Source organism: Macrotis lagotis, chromosome 4, assembly GCF_037893015.1.
Source record: "Macrotis lagotis isolate mMagLag1 chromosome 4, bilby.v1.9.chrom.fasta, whole genome shotgun sequence".
NCBI lineage: Eukaryota > Metazoa > Chordata > Mammalia > Peramelemorphia > Peramelidae > Macrotis > Macrotis lagotis.
The window spans coordinates 35525287-35549099 of record NC_133661.1 but is presented as its reverse complement, the minus strand read 5'-3'; the positions used below and the strand labels follow the sequence as shown (position 1 = coordinate 35549099).

Sequence of the window (23813 nt, the reverse complement as noted above, 5' to 3'; positions counted from 1 at the left end):
GGCACACAGTAGGCGCTTCATGCACGCTTGTTTCCCTTCTGAGGTTCCTTCCTACTGCAACAGACAGAGGCTGCTCAAAGGAGGGAATTAATAGTCATTTGTTGACTGAATGACTGGACCGCGTCATTCCTCCTGAAATGGAGGTTGGCACACAGGCGGTGCCTAATAGATGCTTGCTGACTGGCTGTCTGGACTAGATCATCCTCCTGAAATGGAGGTTGGCACACAGGAGGTGCCTAATAGATGTTTGCTGACTGGCTGTCTGGACTAGATCATCCTCCTGAAATGGAGGTTGGCGCACAGGAGGTGCCTAATAGATGCTTGCTGACTGGCTGTCTGGACTAGATCATCCTCCTGAAATGGAGGTTGGCGCACAGGCGGTGCCTAATAGATGTTTGCTGACTGGCAGATGGGCTACATCATCCTAAGATTCCTTCCCACTGAAACAGGCCGAGGCTGGCACTCATGAGGTACTTAATAAATGTTGAATGATTGATTGATTATTGTGTTTCTTCAGACTTAGGATGGACCTCAATCGCTGGTAGATTCCAGACTTCTGAAGGCTAGAAAAGTCCCATGTTAGAGTTAGAAGGCACCAGGGAGGTGGACCGAGCCCAACCGCTTCATTTCACACCTGGCCTGGGTGATCCCTAGAAAGGGGAAGTGGTCAGCCCAAGACCATGGCGCGCTTCTTTGGCAGGACCCTAGATCTTCTGAATTCCTGGGTGGAGGGTGGAGAGACTCTTTCCAAGATTCTGTTTTACCTCTCTTTTTGACATGAATGTGCTTATCCGATCCTTTTTTTTTAATGACAACATGGCCCAGGAGGGTTGCAGGCATAGGACAGGAAGTGGAAAGGCCACAGAATTGAGCATTAGGGGCTGTTGGGTCAGCCAATGGCCAGGAATTAACCTTTCAGCCGGTGTAACCAGGTAGAGATGACTTATTTCAATCTTTGACCTCTATTCTCCATTTCTTTGACCGCTCCTGGGAGTTTGAAACCCAACAAGATTTCCCTCCAGTTCCTGACTTTGAATTAGGATCATCTTAACCTCAGCCCCTACTTGCTGTGTCTGCTCCCCCACAGGTCCAGACCTCCCTGTTTCTAATCCTACACTGACATCCCTAGTCCTCACCGGACATCCATTTAACAGTTTGGTGCTGTTGTTCTTGTCCCTAGGCTGCTCTCTAGTACTCAGTCTGCAACAGAAATTTAATAACCATAGCAATTAGAAAAGAAAAGGGAAAAAAAGGAGATGAAGAATGTCTATTGCTTGGATTGTAACACGAAATTGGAACGTGTACATCTGCTATCTGGTACAGACCATACAAAGAGGCGACGGGGCGGCTGCAGGACTGGACAGGACAAAAGTCTGAATGGCCTTCAGAAAATGGCAGGACTCGCTGTTGATCATCCTCTTCTCCCTAGCATTTTCTTTTCCTCTAAGTTTTTGGGGTATCCCTCTTTCCTGGTTCTCTTTCCACCTATTTGGCCACTTCTCAGTGGTCCTCTTCTTCCTCACTAACCACAGAGATCTATCCTAGGCCCTCCTTTTCTCCTTCAGTACCACTTCATTTAGTGATCTCATCTGCTTCTGTGGATTTAATGACTGTCTCTATGTTGATGATTCTCAAATCTACCTTTTCTGCCTCAATCTCTGCCTACCAGTGATCTCAGATCTCCAACTACCTTTCAGACAGCTCCACTGGATAGCTTCAGACAGTCCAATAGACTTCTCTTTTTATGTCCAATAGACTTTTGGGGGGCAAGGCAATGAGGTAAATGAGGCAAGTCATTACTTGCCCAAGGTCCACAGCCAAGTAAATATTAAGCATCTGAAGTCACATTTGAACTCAGGTCCTCCTTACTCCAGGGTCCACACTCTATCAACCTAACTGCCCCCAATCCAATAGATTCCTTTTTTTTTAGGTTATTTTGCAAGGCAAATGGGGTTAAGTGGCTTGCCCAAGGCCACACAGCTAGGCAATTATTGTGTCTGAGGCCAGATTTGAACCCAGGTACTCCTGACTCCAAGGCCAGTGCTTTAACCACTACACCACCTAGCCACCCCCCAATCCAATAGATTTCTTAAACTCAACTCAATATATCCAATGCTGAACTCATATCCCCCCCCCCCAAAAAAAACACTTCTTCCTTTTCAAATTTCCCTATTATTGTTGAGGACACCACCATCTTCCCCAGGTTCCCTCTGCCTTGGAATCTAGGAGATATTCCTGATTTCCCCCTATCTCTCCCCTTATCACAACTAATCTAAAACCTGCCAATTACCTTTGCAGCATCTCTTGAAGTTGTCCCCTTTTCTGACACTTTCATACTTCTGGGGAAGACCTTTACCACCCCACACCTGGATTATTGAAACAGCCTGATTTTTTTGGGGGGGGGTCAACCTGTTTCAAGTTTCTCCTCATTCTAATCCATCCTCTCTATTCAGCTATTAGAGTTATTTTCCTAAAGCTAATCCATACTTCATTCAGCCACTAAAGTAGTTTTCCTAAAGCTAATCCAACTTCCATTCAGCCACTAAAGTAGTTTTTCTAAAGCTAATCCATTCTCCATTCAGCCACTAAAGCAATTTTCCTAAAGCAATTGATGTGTCACTCCCCTGCTCAATAAACTCCAGTGGTTTCTTACCTTTCCCAGAATTAAATACAAAATCTTGTGTTTGGCTTTCAAAGTCCTTCAGTACCTAGCCCTGTTTCCTTTCCAGTTTTCTTACATCTTAATCCTCACTCTACACTCTGTTCTGTCTTCCTGACTGATCCATGAACAAGACCCTCCAAAACTTGGCTTTGAACTTTCTCTCTGACTGTCTTCCCTGCCTCTCCCTCCTCCTCTCTTCCTCCTGGCTTCCTTCAAGTCCCAGCTAAAATCCTGCTCTCTACAGGAAGCTTTACCTGATCCCTCTTCAGTCTATTGCCTTCTGGTGACTATTTCCTATTTACCCTACACCTAGCTTATTTGTTCATTGTCTGCCCCATTAGATTGTAAGCTTCTCAAGGGCAAGGTCTTTCTTCTGCCTCTTTTTTATATTTATCACAGTGACTAACCCACATCAAGGACTCAATAAATGTTTATTGACTACCCACCTCTTTTAATGACCCCAAACTTCCTCCAGAAACAAAGCCCCATCTGTTAAGATTCTACCAATATTCTCTCAGGGCTGTTGTATAGCTGTAGAACATTCTCCAAAAAGGTTAAAATGAGTTTCATCTAAAAAGCATTGGAGACGCTGGTAGCGGGTGGAAGTGACTGCAAGAGGTGACAAATAAGGCCCCTTTGAAGAACTATACCAACAAATGTCATCAGAAAAATGAGTAATTAAAAGTGAAGATGGAGGCTCACATATCTTCCAACAAGATACTTCCATGTCACATGGGGATTTCATGAGAACTTCCCTCAGTCCCTGGGTCTCCTCATCCTAGAATAACCAACATCTCCTCTAACCCTCTCACTCTGGACTATGTCTCCTCCATGCTGCCCCACCCCTTCTTCCAGGGTGTTCCTCCTGGGATCTCTATTTGGTAGAATCAGCCTTCATTCCCCTAAGTGATTCTGTTCCTGGATTTCCAAGTTTTAAAGCCAGAACTATGTGCAGGCATCATCACTGGCCCAATTTATGAGCTCCCTTTTCTAGGTTGCCTTCCCCTAATAAAGTATAAGATTTCTTGTGGGCAGGGACTGTCTTTTTTTATTTCCCAGTTCTTAGATCAGTATCTGACAATTAGAGTCTAGTAAATACTTCAGAAACCCTCCAGCCTTTGTAAAATTCCTGCTTTAGAAGAATGCCTATTGCAGGGATGGCTAGGTGACACAATGGATAGAGCACTGGCCCTGGAGTCAGGAGTACCTGAGTTCAAATCCGGCCTCAGACATTAATAATTGTCTGTGTGACCGTGAGAGGTGATGCCATGACAAGTCCATGAATTGTATTTGAGTGAGAGGGAGGGGCGCTGTGCCAAGTCCCCAGCCTCACTTTCTTCTCCAGTCATCTGGGTCTAGTGGCCACATAGGAATCAAGACGACTCCATTGAAGGGAAGCTCGACACTTCCAGAAGGACTTGGGACCCCCTTAATCATTAGCACGCTGATCCTCCCTTCAGTTAACTCTGACTCTTTGTAACTTCGACTCATTAATCAAGCAGAACATCTAATGCTTCACTGTAGCAGCCCTTTAGATCCTTGAATAGCAACTATCAAGTTCTCTAAGTCTTTTCTTCTCAAGGCTAAAACACCCTGTTTCTTCAGCCCGTCTTCATGTGGTTACCCTTCCTGGACTCTCTCCAACTTTTCAATGTCCTTCCATAAATATGGTGGCCAGAATTAGACTTAAGATTCTAGACATGGTCTAGATGTGCAAAAGACAGCCACCTCCTTACACCTGGGCACTATTTTGCTCTTTTTTCTTTTAGGTTTTTTTTGCAAGGCAAACAGGGTTAAGTGGTTTGCCCAAGGCCACACAGCCAGGTAATTATTAAGTGTCTGAGGCCAGATTTGAACCCAGGTACTCCTGACTCCAGGGCCGGTGCTTTATCCACTATGCCACGTAGCTGCCACTTAGCTGCCCCTACTATTTTTCTCTTAAGACAGACTAAGTTAGTTCACTTTTTTAGGGACCAGAGGATGCTGTTGATCCATGCTAAACTTGCAGTCCCCTAAGATGCTCAGTCTTTTTCTCAGTCAGGGCAGGGAATCTAGGACCGCTGGCTATGTTGGTGTGGCATTGCTAGGACAACCCCAGCTTGCTAGGGAGGGAATTAATTGTTTGACCAATTATAGCCAATGAATGATATTATAACTATCTAAATGACCTTGGCAGAAAAAAGCTTTCCCACCCCTGCTATAGTTGAATAGCTCTCTAGTCTCATGTTCCCTCCACCCCATTTTCTCCTTGTGAAGTTGACTTTTTTGAACCCAAACGGAAGACTGTACACCTCACCTGATGGAGATCAGTTTGGGGAATTCAACCCAGTTCTACCAAACCTGGCAGGATCTCTTGGAACTCAACCTCCATCATGTAGAATGTTAGCCTCTTCTGTCAGATTCCCATGTCTGCACAGGAATCTGACATCAAACTACCAATGAGGTGTCTTTGAATTTGGGCTTTCCAACAGGGATGAATGATACAATTGTCCAACTTTCCTCTAACTTCTATAACCTAAACATTCTGAGTCTTTTCTGAGCCAGATTCCCCATTGACAATCCAGGGGAAACCCTATAAATGCCATCGAAGAAGAATATTTTAAAATGCTCAGATAAAATTGCAAAGGAAGCTAATTATATATCAAAATACAACTGTGAAAATATATTGTAAAACATATGGATCTCAGTATAAGAATTGTTATAGAGGCAGCAAGGTGGTTAGAGTGTTGAGCCTGGATGAAGTCAGGAAGAGGAGTTCAAAAAGCAATTAGCACATAGTAGGTACTATGTTTATTCCCTTTCCCTACTAATGTTTTACTACATAATTTATTTGGCAATGATGACTGGCTAGCATTACCTCTTTGGACCAGAACAATAATTTAAATCTTTTGTTGTTCTTTATTTAAAAAAAAAAACTATCCCTGCTTTGCTTTTCCCCAAAGGAAAGACAAGGAAGGAGACTACTGTGTGACGAGCACTCTTCTAAACCCCTTACAAATATTTTCTCATTTGATCCTCACAACATTTGATCCTCAATACTAGCACCTGGGAGACAGGCACTAGTATTATCCTCATTTTTCAGTTGAGGAAACTGAGGCAGACAGCCATTAAGTGACACACAGCTAGTGAGCCTCTGAGGCTGGTTGAACTTCAATCTTGCTAATCCAGTCCTTCAGCCACTGTGCCACTAGCTGAAGCCCTGAGCATAAGTGTTTGTTAAATGAATAAGTAAGCAAATGCATTGCGGTATGTTCCTCACGCTGCTTACACCCCCGTCTTCCCCATACGTACCAAGCACCCTTCTCTAGGGGCCAGAAATGGGTCCAATATACTCTTCACAGAACAAGCAAGGCTGAATCTGACCACAACCCGCCCTCAGCATAGCTTACTTCCCCAATTCTGGCGTAGGCTGTCTGAGTTGGGTGGAAGAGCAGCCCAAGCCGCAAACCCAGAAGCATAAGGCACCCACACACCCACACACACCACCGGGACAAGAGAAGGGGAGGTGATTGTCAGGGCCCCAACCCAGGCTGGTCACCACTTGGCACCCTCCCCCTGTCTCAACCAGTTCTGACTATTTTTTCTGCTGATCCCTGAACTCACCACCAAGAGTTAGTGTGGGAAGCATCTCCGAGTTGGGGCCAAAAGCAGATCCCTGAAGGACAGTATGTCCTCAAATTAGCATTATCTATGTTGTATTATATTTTCATTTATTTGGGGAAACATTTTCCAATTCCATTCTGCATTTGAGAATTTTGTGGGTCATGTAATTTGGAGTCAATCAATCAGTCAACCACTAAGCATTTATTAAGTGCTTACTGGATTGGAAGTCAGGAAGACTCATGTTCCTGTGTTCAAATCTGACCTCAGGTACTTATTAGATGTGTGATCCTGAGCAAGTCACTTCATCTCTATCTGCCTCAGTTTCCCTCTTCAACAAAACATCAATAATAATAATAATACCTACTTCCAAAGGACCAAATGAGATACCATATATGAAGTGCTTCAAACCTTAAGGTGCTTAATATTATTAATGCTAATAACATTCATGAAGAATCATATAATAATTATATATACATATTACATACTTACGTATTATATGTAAATACATTATAAAGAATTATATAATGACATTTATAATTGATTTTAAGGTTTGCAAACTACTTTACAGCTAATACCTCATTTTATCTTCACAGTAATCCTGAGAAATAAGTACTGTCTAAACAGTAGTGTTGTTTGGCCGTATCAAACTCTTTGCATCTCTATTTGGGGTTTTCTTAACAAAGATAACTATAGTGCTTTGCCATTTCTTTCTCTAGCTCATATTACAGATGAGGAAACTGAGGCAAACCAGATTAAATGACTTTCCCAGAATCACATATATCAGTATCTAAGGCTGGATTTGAACTCTGAAAGATGATTCTTCCTGATTCCAAGGCCATTGTCCTAACTACTATGGTACCACCTAGACATGCTTTCCAGGTTTAAATCTATACACCCATGACCAAAAACAAGCTAGCCTCCATCTTTTCTTGAAGCAATTCTAAACCATCGAACAGAGTGATAATTTAACACCTAAACAATAACCTCTGTATTACCTTTGTCCCTTCCCTCTCTTATTTTTCACATTCAATCCATTGCTGGGTCCTAAGGATTTTCCCTCAATAGTATCTGTTCTGTCTTTGCCTTCCCCTTTATATTTATTGGATTATATAGTACAGTGTTGATAGTAGAAAATGCCTAGGATTTGAAACCAGATGTGGATTCAAATCTTGACTCTGCTAACTTTCTAGCTAGATGACTGTGGACAAGTATCCTTCCTTCCCTGAGCCACAGTTGGACTAGATGGCCCCCAATGTTCCAATCAGCTCTCTTAGTTATTTTGATTGTTTTTTTTAAGCTGGCGACTTGTTCATGTGACCACCTTCTCCCCCCCATCTGTTTTCTGTAATGACAAGGGGTTTCTCCCCTGTACTGTGATCCTTATTGCATTCAAACCCCTTGACACACACACACACACACACACACACACACACACACACACACACACACACACACACACACACACACACACACACACAGACACACACACACACACACACACACACACACACACACACACACACACACACACACAGCCTTTCTCTTATTATACTAACACTAAGGGAGGTCAAGGAATTGCCCCTACTCTGTCGTTTTATGGGGAAAGAAGAAATATAAGGAAACAAGAATAGAGGAAGTAGCCAAAATTTACTTAAAAGAGGAAATTGGAGTAAACAAGTAATTCAGCCTTCTTATGGGCAATCCTCAGCCTTGCCTCCAATAGATGCAAAGAATGGCTCCTCTAAAACTGAAAGATTAGTTGTCCTAGATGCCAACCAGGACATCTAGAAGTAAAGAGGAGAAGGGAACCTATTAGGCTTTGCCCCCTCTTCAAAGCAGCTTTCTCCATCTGGCACCTACTGCTTTCTCAGAAAGAGGAAGCTTTTAGCACAAAGGAGAGATGAATGCTACTCAGAATAGTTCTTCCTGGTATTTTCTTCGTAGGACCCATGATAAAATCCCAACTCCTCAATCTGTTATTGCCGCAGATGGCTTGATCTTTCTAGGCTTATTTAAAACTTCTTTACCACCCTTCAGTAAACAGATACCATTCTGCCCACTCCACCACATATGTCTAACATACACCCAGATATGTCTAGGGTAGGGTACATGGGGCTTTGCCCCACGGTGCTAAATTTTATTTTAATTTATTTTTCCAGTTACATGAAAGTTTTTCAACATTCATCCACTTGCATATTTATAAATTACACATTTTTCTACCAGCCTCCGTTCCCACCCCCCATCCCCATTCCTCAGGGTCAAACAGTCTGATAAAAATTGTGCATGTATATTTGTGTTTAACATGTTTACATATTAGTCATTTTGTGTATGAGGAATTAGGACTAAAGGAAAAGAAAGAAAACCGTAGAATAGGAAAGTAAAACATAAGAGAAATTTTTAAAAAGGGAACATAGTATCCATTCAGATTCTGTGACTTTTTTGTTGGGTTTTTCCCCACCTCTAGATGTGAATGGTTTTATCCATAATAGGTCTCTCAGGGTTGTCTTCACTGTCCGAACCCCTGAAAGGAGCCACATCTTCAAAGTTGATCTATGTTGTTGTTAACAAGGTGCAAAGATCTTTTGATTCTCAGCAACAGTTTGTGCGATTCTTTCCATGATTCTCTAGAGTCCAATAGGAAGATAAAATTTAATAGACAGCAATGTGTTCCTTTAGTGGCAGAATGAATGAGTAAATGAAAAGGCATCTATTAATCTTTTATTATGTACCACAGTCCCAAGTACTGGGTATCCAAATACAAAAGAAAACTATTTCCTGCTCTCAAGGAGCTTGTGCTCTAATAGGATGAGTTGACATATAATAGAGGAGGGAAGAGGGATGTTATAGGAACGGTGAGTGGAGCTTTAGGTGACACACTGATGCATGTTTTCAGAAATCAAGCCTGGTTTGACTGTTGGGGAGCCAGGAGGGAGGTGATGAGAAGTCAATGCATGGTTTCCCTTCCTCTCCTCTCAATTGTTTCTTGTTATATTTTGACATTAGAATTACAAAGAGGTATGTATTCTGGCACCATGGACAGATATCACCAGGTCTAGGAGCCAGGAAATCCTGGGTTTGAGTCCTGTCTCTTAGCCCTGTGTGAGCCAGGTCAGTTTAACCTCCCAGAGCCCCTTGCAATGACCAGGCCTCAAGAGTGCTGACTGACATGGGGAGAATCAGCTCCATCATTCAGGAGGTCCTTGGACCATTGCAAACACAGGTGCAGGTCCTGCCCCCATCTCTGTGGATGACAAAGTGATTCGATATTCCCTCACCTCCTGCGTGGTTCATGCGACTTCTCCCAAGTATCCAGCTTGCTAGTTATGAGTCTGCCCCCCAAAACACACACCTCCTGTAGTCCCCTCAGACTTCCCTGTGTGTATCCTCATCACTGACACCCATTGACTTCTTGTTTCAATATTGCTTCTGCTTGTCCCTCTGAAAACATGGCCAGTCCATCTTTATCCTCCTCCTCCTCCTCCCCCTCCTCCTCCAGTCAACAACCTTCTTCTCAATCAGCAAAGTGTCTATGTTGCTTGCCTCCCAAGATGATGATGTTTGTCCTTCATTCTCCAAAAAGACCATGACATCAGGGAGGTGATATCATGACAAGCACATGAATTGGATTTGAGGGGGAGGGGGTGCTGCGTTAAGTCACCAACCTCACTTTATCCTCCAGAACCATTGGAGTCTGTCCAGTGGCCAGATAGGAATATGGACAAAGGCTCTGGATGGCCTCCCAAGATACAAAGACAGTAAAGACAGTCCTTTCCTTGGGGGGAGTTTACATTCAATCTGGGTAGTAGATGAACAAGCATATGCAGAATAAATAGAAATGAACAAGATAATTTGGGGAGTTAGGGACCATGTAGCTAGAGAGATCAGGATAGAAACAGTACAGTCTGGGCTAGGAAGGAAGCTGGGGATTCTAAGAGGTGAAGGTAAAAAGCAAGTACATTTCAGATGTGGGTACTCCTTGAAATCATGGTCTTCTTTGAAAATGAAGGACAACAAAACATTAAAACAGCCTGTAGGTTCAAAGATGGGAGATAGTGTTCTCGATGAGAAGCAGCAAGAAGGCCAGTTTGTCTGAACTGTCTAGTATCATATCAGGATATAATGTCTCCTTCTTGTTCAGCCATATCTGACTACATGACCTCATGGACATTGTCTATGGGGTTTTCTTGGTAAAGAGATTGAAGGAGGTGGCCATTTCCTTCTCCAGTATGTCCCTGGCTTCAGTGTGACTCTCCATGATCCCATTTGTGGTTTTCTTGGCAAAAATACTAGACTGGTTTGCCATTTCCTTCTCCAGCTCACTTTACAGATGAGGAAACTGAGGCAAACAGGATGAAGTGATTTGCCCAGGATCCCAAGCCAGGGTTGTCTGGGTCTGGATTTGAATTCAAATCTTCCTGACAGCAGACCCAGCACTCTATCCTCTGTAGCATCACCTGGGCACCTCAACACCTCCAAGTTCTAGAACTTTGCCATGCCAGTCTGACCACAGTTTTCTAACAAATGAGATCATAATTACAAATGACATAACACAGTCCCTAGCACATAGTTACTGTTACATAAATGTAAATATCATTATTCTGCTTCTCCCCCCCACTCACTGTAAACCAATCCTTCACCCGCAGTCTAGCTCAAATTTTCCTGACCTTGCCCCTCATCATGACTTTGCCTCAATCCATTTCCCCCATTTTACTTTCACATGCCCCCATCTCACGTACTGCTGCCATGGTTTGCCACCTATTTCTCACTAAACTACCAGTAATCATAGACAGATCTAGAGATGGAAGGGCCATCTAGTCTAATCCCCTCATTTACAGATGAGGAAACTGAGGCAAGCAGGGTTAAGTGACTGCCCAGGGACCACAACTAGTGAGTGTGTCTGACCCCAGACCCAGCATTCTATCCACTATGGCTCCACATGACTGCTCATTTGACACTCCCTAGTCCCTACATGCAAATACTTATTTTGAGGTAAACCTATAATACTCCAGTTTTTCAGTCCCCAGTCTAGAACTCTCCATTCATAGTGCATCACCTCCACTGGGCTATCATCGCTGCTCAAAAATCCTTCTATTCTGTCCTTTTAATGGACCTCATTCCTTTCAACTCTCATTCCAAGCCCTTTCTTCTCCCTCAGGACATCATTTCTCTTTCCTCTTCCCAGGAAGTTTGGACTCTGCCTCTGGAAGAGTTCTGGGCTTTGACAGACCAGCTTTGGCATAATCTGCTGTCATAGGCATGCTATCCCCCCATCACCCCCACTCCCCACTTCCTCTTTATGTGTTATCTTCCCTTATTAGAATGTAAGATCCTTTCTATGTTTAGCATAGTTATCTATGTGTAGCTACATTAGATTGTTCTTTAAGAGGGGAAGGGGTTAGGGAAGGGAGAAAGGGAGAAAAAAGTAAAGCTTAAAACCTTGCCAAAAAATGATTGTTGAAAACTACCATTGCATATAGTTGGAAAAATAAATAAATAAAATATTTTTTTAAAAAAAGAATGTAAGATCCTTGAGGACAATATCTTTTTGACTTATATTCCCAGAACTTGCTTCATCCAGTACCTGACAGCACCCCCCCCCCCAAATTCATAATCTTAGACCTGGGGACCTTCTCTCCATTATTGAGAATTCTAGTAATACAACTTCAATTTTATCAATTTCATCATTCTCCTCCCCATCCCTCTGGTCCCTAAAGAGGAGATATCCAGGGAGCAGCTAGGTGGCACAGTGGATAGAGCACTGGCCCTGGAATTAGGAGATCCTGAGTTCAAATCTGGACTCAGACACTTACTAATTACCTAGCTGTGTGACTTTGGGCAAGTCACTTATCACATTGCCTTACAAAAAGAAAAAGAGGAGACATCCTTAACCTTCATGAAGACCAAGCCCCCTTGTCTTGTCCTGAAGCCACTCCTTCCTTGCTCCAACCAATGATCCCCTCTTGGTTATAAAACCTGACCTAATGTTGAAGAGAATATCTTTTAAATCAGAAAGAAATGGATTCTTATCCCAACTCCCATTTACTAGCTATATGGCTCTAGGTGAATTATTTAACTACTTCCTCATCTGTAAAATGGGAGTGATACAACATTGAATCCAGGATCCTAATTTTATAGTAAAGAAATTGAAGCCCAGAAACATGATGACCAGCCCAGAGTCACACAGTTAGTCAGAATCTGAGTTGGGATCTGAACCCAGGTCTTTCTGACCCAAAACCCTGACTTGGAAATCATTTTGTAAATATTAAAGTGACAAATAGATGATTATTACTCTTATCATTATAAAATCTCTAATTACTCTGACTTCTAAGCAGAATGTTTAAATTTCTCAATTCTCTTTTTTAAGATCTCAGTCTTTGAAGTAAAATTAGCCCTTGTTCCATCTTTCCCTCCCCCTCAATGTTAATTGAAAAAGTTATCAACACCCAGAAAACACCTCCACTTCCCTTCCTTCCTCCCTCTCTGTGCTTCTGGGCTTCTGACCTCAACATTTAACAGAAACCATGGTCAAGGTTCACCAGGGACTAAGGGCTCTTTTTTCAGTGTTTCTCCTCCTCTTCCTCCTCCTCCTCCTCTTCCTCCAGGGCCTTTCTGAGATCCTCCCTTCCTCTGCTTCAAAGATAATACTCTCTCCCCTTTCCCTGCCTTTCTCTGATGGCTTTTGGTTCCTCAAGAAGTACCCTGTCTATCAAAGGTTCCTAATCTTCTGGTTCTGTGGTCCCTTCTGTTTGGCACACTAATCATGTGACTTTAGACATATTTATCTGGGTCCCAGTTCCCTTCTCTGTAAAATAAGGGTAGGCTTCTAGGATCTAAAAAGCCTCTTCTAGGGGCAGCTAGGTGGCACAGTATGTAGAGCGCTGGCCCTGGAGTCAGGAGTACCTGAATTCAAAACTGGCCTCAGACACTTAGTAATTACTTAGCTGTGTGACCTTGGGCAGGTCATTTAACCCTGTTGGCTTAGACTAAAAATAAAAACAAAATAAAAAGTCTCTTTTAGCCTGAAATTCTATGATTTCAAAATTATAAAAGTGATAAAGGAAATTTTAGAAATCCTCTCACTTTACAGAAGATCCCAAGGGCTGAATAAATCAATAGACTTCCTCAAGGTCATAGAGGTAACAAAAAACAGAGTTCAGATTCAAATCCAGGGCTTTTCCCCTACTTAATGGATGAACATACCAAGAGCTAATTCCTTTCCACTATATCTATATCACTCCCTCTCACACTTTACAGAATCACAAAATCTCACAGTTTCTGAGTGGGAAGGGTCTCAGAAGTGGGAAGGGTCTCAGAAGAATCTCAGAATCTATATCTGAGAAATTGTTCTCCAGCCTTTGAAGACCTCAATGAGCAAGAGTCTACCATCTCTCTCTCCCATTCTACTTTAGGGGAACTAAGTGTCCAAAAAAAGAGTTTTTTTTTTAATATCAAGCCTCAATTTGACCTGACATCTATCCTTTGTCCTGGTACTGCCTTCCAGAGCTATATAGAGAAAACTGGATTGTTAATCTACAAGACAGTTCTTCAACTACTTGGAAGTCTCTATCATATACCTCTTCTAAGAGAGAAGCAGGGAGGGAGATCACCAATGGCTTTAGGAAAATCACATAGCCTCTTTGTGCCTCAGTTCCCTCATCTGTAAAATGGAGAAAATAGTAACACTTGCATGACTATTGTGAGGGATCAAATGAGATAAAAGATAAAGCACCCCATAAATATTAGCTATTATTATCATGATCATCTATAAAATGAAGTCGGCATAAGATGCTAACATTCCCTCTGCCCTAAATCGATGACCCTATGATCCCAACTTCATCTTTCTAGTTATTATCTTAAATTGTGCGATCCTTGAGGCCAGGGACTGCCTTTTGCTTCTTTTTGTATCTCCAGGGCTTGGCACCAAGCCTCATACAAAATAGGCCCTTAATAAATGTTTAATGATTGAATGATTATATGGCTGTCTCAGAGGTTAAACTCTTAACTGACTGATATTACCTCCCCCTTTCAAGGCCATTGGTATTTCTATTAAAGAATCTAATATACCAAAGTTCTCAAAACAGGAATAACTCAGTCATGATAGAATTCAGGCCTCCTTTTTTTCTTTAGTCTCAGAGCAAGGAGTCTGACATTCCAGGAAGGACAGGTGCTTCTGAATTTCTTAAGCATCCTAGAATCACCTGTCCTTGAAAACTGAGGCCTGATCCCATCCAACCTACTTCTTCCCCTTACGATCATAAATCTAAAACTAGACTTTGGAGACCCATTTTACAGATGAAGAAACCAAGGGCCAAGGTGGTTAAATGCCTTGTCCCATCATCATCTCTCAGGAAATCATTGTCAGAGATGGGATTTAAACTCAGTTTATCCTGACTCTAATTCTGATCTACCATAGGATATTAGCTCTCAGAGGTTAATAACCAAGAACAGAGAGAAGAGGACATCAGGACCCCAACATTCTGCCTCCTTGGTCCCCTTACTTTTCATCCAAGCACTGGTGAGTAAAACACAGAGGCACCTTCATACCCAAGAAGCTTTGTAGGAAACATAGACAATACAGTCAGACTTTTCCTAAACTTGAGAGGTTTACGTGACTTTGATTCATTCTCTGAAAACAACTAAATCTACCTAAAGGCAACAAAGCAACAGTTGGTATAATTATCTAGATAGAAGAAACTGGAATCATTCTCCTGCCTTGATCTTCCTGCTAAATCCACAACTCCCCCAAAATATGAAGACAATAACTGAAGACAATTTACTCACTTCCAACAATGAAGTTTCTCTAACTGTTGTGCTAAAGTCACAAGGACTCTTCCCAAGATTTTCCTCTCCTGTCCTCTCCCCTCCTCTCTTCTCTTCCTCCCCTCCCTTTCCCTCTTCTCTCCTCTCCTCTGTTCTTTTGCTCTCTTCTCTCCTCTCCTTGTAAGGAAGTAGGAAAATGAGGGAAAATAAGGTCAGGGCTTCCCCCCAAATGAGAAGAGAATAGAAGAAAGACCTGAAAGAATCACAGACAAGCAGGATAGTTTAGAAAGTTTCATGTTGAATTTATTATACTTTATTTGTTTATTTGTTTGTTTATTGATTTATTTAGGTTTTTGCAAGGCAATGGGGTTAAGTGGCTTGCCCAAGGCCACACAGCTAGGTAATTATTAAGTGTCTGAGGCCAGATTTGAACTCAGGTACTCCTGACTCCAGAGCTGGTGCTCTGTCCACTGCACCACCTAGATGCCCCTGAATTTCTTATACTTTAAAAGAAAAAACTCTTCCTAATAGAGTTACATATCTGTGCTACAATGAATGCACAAAGGCTCATTTTATTTGGTATTTGTTCATTTCAGAATACTTTTTTTTAATGCTGTCTACCTGAAATTCTTTTCTGGATGGGTTGAACTAGACCCCTGAGGTCTCTCCCAATATTACATCCTATAATTTGGTAAAATCCCACTGAATAGATAGCCAGCTCAGACCTCAGTTACATATGTAGTTCTTGATAGATGGCTCCACTGATGCAAATATTTCAGAGTCTCAGAATGTGGAATTAGAGAGAAAATTAGAAAAGCAGCCTGGTACAGTTAAATGCTAGATTTAAAGTTAGGAAACTCAGTTCAAGTCCAGACTTTGCCATTTTTGACCTTTAAAAGGTTTTGGAAACTCACTTTGGCAGGGTCTCCCTTTCTTTTTCTGTAAAATGAAGGGGATAGGCTGGATGATTATTTTAGTAATTTTAGAATCTAATCTCATTTTATTGATGTTCTTCCTGAAGGTTGTTGGTATTTCCATAAAAAAAAATCTTGAGGATCCCAAATGCCTCAAGCCTCAAAGGATCATTAATGGTGAAATATAGGTCCTTTGGTAGGTTTGAGATAGATATCTTTCTGGGCTAGTGGGATGAGAAGAGAACAAATTAAACTAGAGAAGGAAAATGACTGACTCAGGATTGTAGGCCCATAAATCTAGAATTGGGAAGCGCTTTGGAAGCTCACTAGTTCAATCCCCTTCATTTTACAGATAGGAAATCATTTTATAGATAGTCCCACTGATGAAGTGGCCTTTATTCTTTACTAGTTGAAATAATCTCCTTCCATCCTGTCCCCTCAAATTGCCCTTATGTCATCCCCAATATTTCCCTTATTTTCTCTCTCCCTGTCTCCTGGCCCCTTTCCTACTGCATACAAACATGCCCATGTCTCCTCTATTTTGGAAAAAACTCTCATAGTATTCTTGCTCACTTGATAGTATTCTTGCTATATATCCTTGCTATCATTGTGTTTTCCTTCTGCCTTTTGTAGCTAAATTCAAAAAGATAATCTACAATTGTGTTCTCCATGTTCTCTCCTGTCAGTCTCTTCTTAGCCTCTTATAATGTGGCTTCCAATCTTATCTTTCCCCTAAAACTGTTAGTACTGGTCACTTTGTTACTCAATCCAATGGCCTTTTCTCCATCTTCATTCTCCCTGATCTCTAGGTGGCCTTTGACATTATCGATCACTCACTCTCTCTTCTCCCTAGGATTTCAGGGCACCCCTCTCTCCGGATCCTTTCCCCACCCATCTGACCTCTCCTGTCTCCTTAGCTGGATCTTTCTTCGGATTGTGCCCTGGTGTCCCTCAGGGTTCTGCCCTGGGCTCTCTTCTCTTCTCCCTCTATCCTACTTTACTGGATAATCTTATCAGCTGTCAGGGGTTTAATGATCATCCCTAGGCTGATGATTCTCAGATCTTCCTTTCCTGCCCCAAGCTCTCTGCTAATCTCCAGATTTGCAGCTCCTTTTAGACTTCTCAAACTGAATATCCAGTAGACATCTTAAACTCAACATGTCTAAAATGGAATTCATTTTCTTTCTCCTTAAACCTTCCAACCTTCCCTATGACTATTGAGGGCTACATCATCCTCTCCAGTCCCTTGAACTTGCAGCTTGGGAGTCACCCTGAACTCCTCAATCTCTCTCACTCTGCCTGACTCCCCATATCCAAGCTGTTACCAAAACCTATTGATTTTACTTTCTCATCATCTCTCAAATACTCTTCCTTCTCTTCTCAGTTACCCTCCTCCACCTCTCTGGTACTCACTTTCATCACTTCATACCAAGACTATTGCAATAATGGCTGGTTAATGATCTTACCTACCTCAAGCCTCCTCATTCCAGTCCATCTTTCATTTAGTTATCAAAGTGATTTTCCTAAAGTGCAGTTCTGGCCATGTCACCACCACACAACCACCTTTCAATAAACTCCAGTGGTTCCCTATCACCTACAGGAACAAAATGCCCTATTTGACATTCAAAACTCTTCCTACCCTTGGCCCTCCTACCTTACCTGGCTTCTTACATCTTATTCCCCTACATGTAATCTGACCCAATGACCCTGATCTCCTGGCTGTTCCATGAACAAGATGTTCTATCTCTCCTCTCCAGGTATTTTCTCTGAAACAATCTGCTCCACTACTGACCTCCTTGACTTCCTTTAAATTCCAACTAAAACCCACCCTTCTAGGGGAAATCTTCCCCATCTCCACTTAATTCTAATTCCTTCCCTCTGTAAATTATTTCCAATTTATCTTGTATATTGCTTTTTGTGTACATATTTGTTTGCATATTAACTCTTCCATTGGATTGTAAGCTTCTTGTCTGTCTTTTGCCTCTTTTTATATCCCCAGCACTTAGCACAGTACATAGAACCAACTATAGGACATATTGTTTATGGATGGATTAATTGAATAAGTGGTTTTCTCCAAGTTAAGCATCAATGATGGGATTTTTAACTAGATTCTTCTGCCTCCAGAATAGAACCAAACTTCTAGCTCCCAATTCAAGACTATAATATCAAGAAGCCCTTTATCAAACAGCAATTAAGAGAAGAGCCCTAAGGACAAAACAGAAGAGCTGGTTCCTTCCTCCCTTGTGGTATCTAATATTGCCACATCTAGGTTAGTGGGTACAAAGGAAGACCACATAGAAGCTTGCCTCCTTCCCTCTTGACCACTAGGCCATTTGGCATCCCATTTTGTCCTTCCCATTGTACTGAAAGGGTAGAACTGTCACCTTACTGGTTTTCCCCAAACACAGAATTCCATTCTTTCTTCAGTAATCTGTGGACTGCTTTGAGAGAGAACAGTAATTTTTCTCTCTGGTCTTAAGAAAATGGACCTGAGGGATAGGAGGAGATCCAAATCATTCTTGCCTGCTGCCTTCTTCATCCTGGAGCTTGTCAGTAATTTCCAAAGAGTCAGGAAATGGTTCCACTTTCTCTCCTCAGGAAACAACTTAATTTCATTTGCCAAATTCCTGTGGATTCTGGCCAAGACAGAAGGTGTAGAAATTGCCAGAACCTATTTATTTTCTATACTGGGGGAGAATTTTCCCTGACTTTGGATTTATAAAATCTCTCAATTGGAATGGACCCCCAAAGCCATCAACCAGAACAGGAATCCTCTCTACAACTTTCCTGACAAATTGCTATCTAGACTCTAGGGTGAAGACATTCAGTGAGGGGGAGCTCATTACCTCTTGAGGAAACTTGTCAAATCATTCAATCAAAAAGCATTTACTGGGTACCTAGGTAGTACAGTGGATGGAGCACCAGCCCTGGAGTCAGGAATATCTGAGTTCAAATGTGGCCTCTGACACTTAAGCTTGTGTAACTCACTAGCTGTGTGACCTGGGGCAAGTCACTTAATCCCATCACCTTGCAACTCCCCCCAAAAAAGCATTTTATTAAGCACCCACCATTTGTCAGGAATAGTGCTAGTTCCTGGGAATACAAAGAAAAAAAATCGAAAGCATGTTTGTCCTCAATCTAGCTCATTACACTTTGATTGTTTGGTCAAGGGGTTTGTCTTGTTCTTCTTGGTCCCAGAGGACAGATAAAGAGAGGTTTCAGGGCAGCAAATTTCAACTCCATGGAAGGACATATTTTGGAATAATAAGAGCTTTTGTAAATCAATCAATAAAAATGTATTAAGTATCTACCATATATTAGGCACTATGCTAAGTACTGGGGATTCAAAAAGAAGACAAAAAAAGTTGCCATCTTATGATGATCCCTCAAGTACTTAAGTGAAAGTTATCCTGATCCCCCCTAATTCTTATCTTCTCCAGGCTCAATATACCAGGTTCTTCAATTGGTCCTCTTATGAAATGATCATAAAAATAATGATAACACTCTTTACTATCATTTCTATTCAGATAACTCCAGCCCTTATCTGTCTCTGTTCAACCTCCTATCTTCTGGAAAGCACCCCCATCTATCATCTCAAATGCATCATGTCCAAAATGAAACTCTGCCCAATTGCTCCCTCCATCAAATGCCCATACTTCTATAATTGGCACCACCATTTTTCCAATCACCATCTTGGAGTTATCCTAAATCCTGTGGTCTCCTTCAATAACCATGCCCAACCATGCCTTTGTTGAATCTACCTCCACAATATTGTTCTCACATTTGTCCCTTTATTTCCACTCATATGAGCACAGACTCTCATCGTCTGTCACCTGAGCTATCACAATATCCTCTTTATTGGTCTCCCAGGCCTCCACTCAGTGAACAAATTAACATTGCTACAACTTAGATCTGAGTGTAAGGGAAAGGGGATTTGGTTCCCAAGTCAGTAACAAAAGACAGATAAAAGAATAGAGAAAAATGAAGTTTTACTGTATTAACACCAGCAATTCCTTTATGCTGTGGTGCTAGGTGACGCAGCCAGATCTAGAATCAGGAAGACTCATCTTTGTGAATTCAAATCTGATTTTAGTTATGTAATACCTATCTGACCCCCAGCAATTAACCCTGTTTTGCCTCAGTTTCTTCAACTGAAAAATGAGCCGGCGAAGGAAATGGCAAACCATTCTAGTATCTTTACCTATCCAAATAAGGTCATGAAAATCCCATGAAGACACAACTAAAAACAATTGAAATCTCTTTTTTGAAATACAAACATTTTTCTTATGGAATTAAGGGGAACAACTTTATGGAAAGAACAAAATTTAGACATGATTTTTCAAGTCTTTAAAATAGTTAAATCCTAGATATGTTTAATAGTTTGAGAGAATGTGGGCTTGGTGCATCCTGTGGAAGGGCAATTCTTTCCTCCTTCTCTCCCCATTATTGGACATAAAACTTTGAGAGCTCAAGGAAAAGTTTCAGGAACAAAGGCATGGACCTTAAGGACAAACACAAATATAGAGAGGTAGATATTGGAGGGAGGAAGTCATTTTCAGGATATCAGGCTCTTGCATCAGAGAAGGAAGTGAGCATTGACCTCAAAGGAGAGTTAGTCTGAGCAATGAGAAACTTATATAGTAGAGGAGTAGACTCTGGAAGACCAGCAGATAGACTGAGGTGAGTGGAGAGCTTCATGAGGTTTCCATGTAGAAAGAGAAGAGTTTGGCTATGAGTTTCCTACAAATGTGTGTCATTACCATTGTTCTCTAAATTTGTATTCACTCATTCCACAAATTCTATTTGCATTAATAGATAAATATGTCCCAGATTAATGGAAGAGATCTTTTGTCACTATTCTTTTTTTTTTTTTACTAAGAGTTAACTTTTTCTACTGTCTGAATATTAATGAAATGTGCACCACTGGGGACTCATGAAATATTTAGTTTTAGGAGCTAATTACCCATAGCTTATACCTTAGAATCTGGGAGTTCCCTCTGGGGCCTAATTCATCAGTATAAGTGCAAATTGGAAAACTCTCCTAGTGGGAATACTCTACATCACAAATATTTTCAATAGTTCCAAATTATCTTTAGAAAATGAAATAAAAAATGTTCAGCTTGGCATTTAAAATTCTCTTAAGTTTGGCTACCACTTGTTTTCCCAGATTTATATCATTCCCCTTATAAACTTCCTAACAACTTCATTTTGTCCCATTATGTCTTCTTAGGTATTCCCCATCTCCCACCTCTGATCTTTGTCCAGCTGTCTCCACAACCGCTCACGTACAGCTCTCTCCCCTCCTCTGCCTCAGAGAATCCCTGGTTGACTCTAAAGCACAGTCCAGGAGACTTCTCCCACCAAATGCCCAAATAGCCTCAGTTACACTTGGAGGAGGTAGCTCTGGAATAAATATAAAGTCCCTTCCAATTCTACAAGCCAGGGGCGAGAGGAGCTCCCCTGATATCCCTCAGGAGGTGGCGCTCTCACACTAATTTTAATGATTTCTGCCAACTCAGGAAAAGGAGCTTTTGTTCTGGATTTTCCAAAACAAGGGGAAAATTGCAAATAGGATTTGAGAAAGAGCCAATTTATAATTTGCGTGTCCTTTTCTCTTCCTACCTCTACCTCAAGTTAAGAAAAAGACATCATTGCTAATATGGGGGATCAGTGCCATCCTATAGGGACCGGAGAAGGGAGCCAGGGAGTCCAGACTTCTGCTAACTTTAAGAAGCAGAGATTGGTCACTGAATGATCCTTCTAAAATAACAGGATCAAAGGTAGAAAGCTAAAAAGGGCATTAAAAGCCCTATCTCTTGTTTTATAAAGAAAATCAAAATTCAGGGAGATTGTATCCTCAGGGTCACACAGCCAGAATCTGTGGATTTTAACTCAGCTCTTGACTTCAAATTCAGTGTCTTATGGGCTCCCCAAAGATGCCTCTTATTTTGTTTTGTTCTTCCTTTTCAAAGAGGACTAGTGAGATCCTGTAGTGATATCTTGATTTGTATGTAAATTAGATTTAAGGGGGCAGAGTTGCACAACGTTTCAGAGTCCTTGAAGTCCAGAGGCAGAGCAAACATCAGGATGACCAGGACGTAGTGGATGACCTTGGGAATCTTCAATGACTGACCAAGCTCTAAGCGATTGCTTCAGTGGCCTTCGTGGCCATGGGAGCAAATTATTCTCATCCACCCATTTTGCTAGGGAAGTCTTCACATGTTTGGAGTAGATAATCCCTTAACCCATTGATGAGTTTGAGGCTTTGTCATCTACTCTTAATCTGATTTAGCCCTTCTCCTGAGACAGTTTAATTTGGGTGTGGTTGTTGTTTTGGAGTCACAATTGAGCATTGATAGACACTACTGGTGGATAGGCAATCCTGAAAAGGGCTTGGTAACTCTTATATCAGAGGTGTTAGTCCTCCCTGAACACTCCTTACAACTCCTATCCCTCATAATGGAGCAGAGGACAGGTCAGATTAAGATTTTTTTTTTTTGCTAGACTTGGAAGGGCTCCTTCAAAAGTAACATGATATGGCAAAAAGTCTAAGAATCAATCAACTTGGGTAGAAGTTTCAGCTCCCCCTTCTTAATCATCCAAGCTGTGTGTCACTCTGCACTCTGGTTTCCTCTTTTGGAAAAGAAAAAGGGATTGGGCTTAATGATCTCTAAGGCTTCTTCCAGCTCTAAAGACCATAAGGAATTCCTTCATTCTCTGCCCCAAGGTTGGGCTGAAGAACAGGTTAATTAGCCTAGGGGAGAGAACCCTTGTGACTCTGGATTCTAGGACTCAAAGGTCTATGAAGTAGAAAGGGAGCTGATTGACCCCAAAGGGTAGACTGGGACAGGGCAGGGAGTAGCCAAGGGGTGAGTTTCTGCTGAAGATAAGGAAAATACTCCCTAAGAATTTGAACTATCCTAAAATGGACCAGTGCCTCAAACAATGGTGAGTTCCCCATCTTTAGAATATTTCAAATAGATATGGAGCTGAGGATGCTATGAAGCTGTAGGGTTGGGTAAGAAAGAAGCCTCTGGGGCTTGTTCTGAGACACTGTGACTCATTGAGGAATGCTGGGGCTGGGGAGGCAGCAGACTTTGGTTGTCCAAAGGCTCTGGGTCTCAAGGTCACTGGGTGCTATCAGCCCAGCTGTGTTGGGGGTGATAAATTGGGGATGAAAACTGGGCAGGAATCTTGACTCTACTGGCTAAAGTGAAAGACTGGACCCAGTCCTATGTTGTTCTAGTCAAGGTGACCTTACACCCGGAAGAGAAAGAGTAGGGGACTAGATTCCCAGAAGGTACTGGAATAACTACATGGGGAAGTCAGAGACTCAAAGACCCTTAGCTATAGAAGGAAGTTTAGTGATCATCTAAACCAGAAATAGTCTAGGAATCCCCCATCCCTCATTTCAGTCCCCAGGCCACTCTCAAGTACATCAGAACCAAATTAAAACGCATTTGAGAAAGTTTTTTTTTACAAAAATAAATAAATATACAATAGAACATAGATAATATTAACTTGTGATTTTCTAAGTCAGTATGCAGTCTATAAGGATCCTTGAAGTTTTAAATCTGTGATCCTATGGTCTTCTTTTTGGAAAATGACAAGAGGGACCACTAGGTAACACAGTGAAAAGCATAGAGTCTGGAGGATTTGTGTTCAAATGTGGTCTCAAACAATTACTAACTGTGTGATCCTGGGCAAGTCACTTAACCGATTGATTGTCTAAAAAAAAAAAGAAAAAATGAGAAGGTTGAATTAGATAATCTTTTTCCTACTCCAAAATCCTATGATCTAATTAAAGCAATTTGAATTGAATCAGGTAACACCACATCTACTGTTCTGCTTTCTCAATTAGCATCCGATAACAA

At 41.6% G+C, this 23813-nt stretch overlaps 1 protein-coding gene across 3 annotated transcripts in view; it reads left to right on the top strand.

Annotated features, from left to right (window-relative positions):
• The first annotated feature begins 292 nt into the window (after window positions 1–292).
• SH2D7 (SH2 domain containing 7) overlaps window positions 293–23813 on the top strand; it is a 39504-nt gene continuing 15983 nt past the window's right edge. The window contains exon 1 of one of the 3 annotated variants that reach the window (XM_074236321.1): window positions 293–470. In XM_074236321.1, the coding sequence (XP_074092422.1) occupies window positions 466–470 (5 nt within the window). In that variant the 5' untranslated portion in view covers window positions 293–465. The other 2 variants (XM_074236322.1, XM_074236320.1) reach the window with 2 other exon arrangements.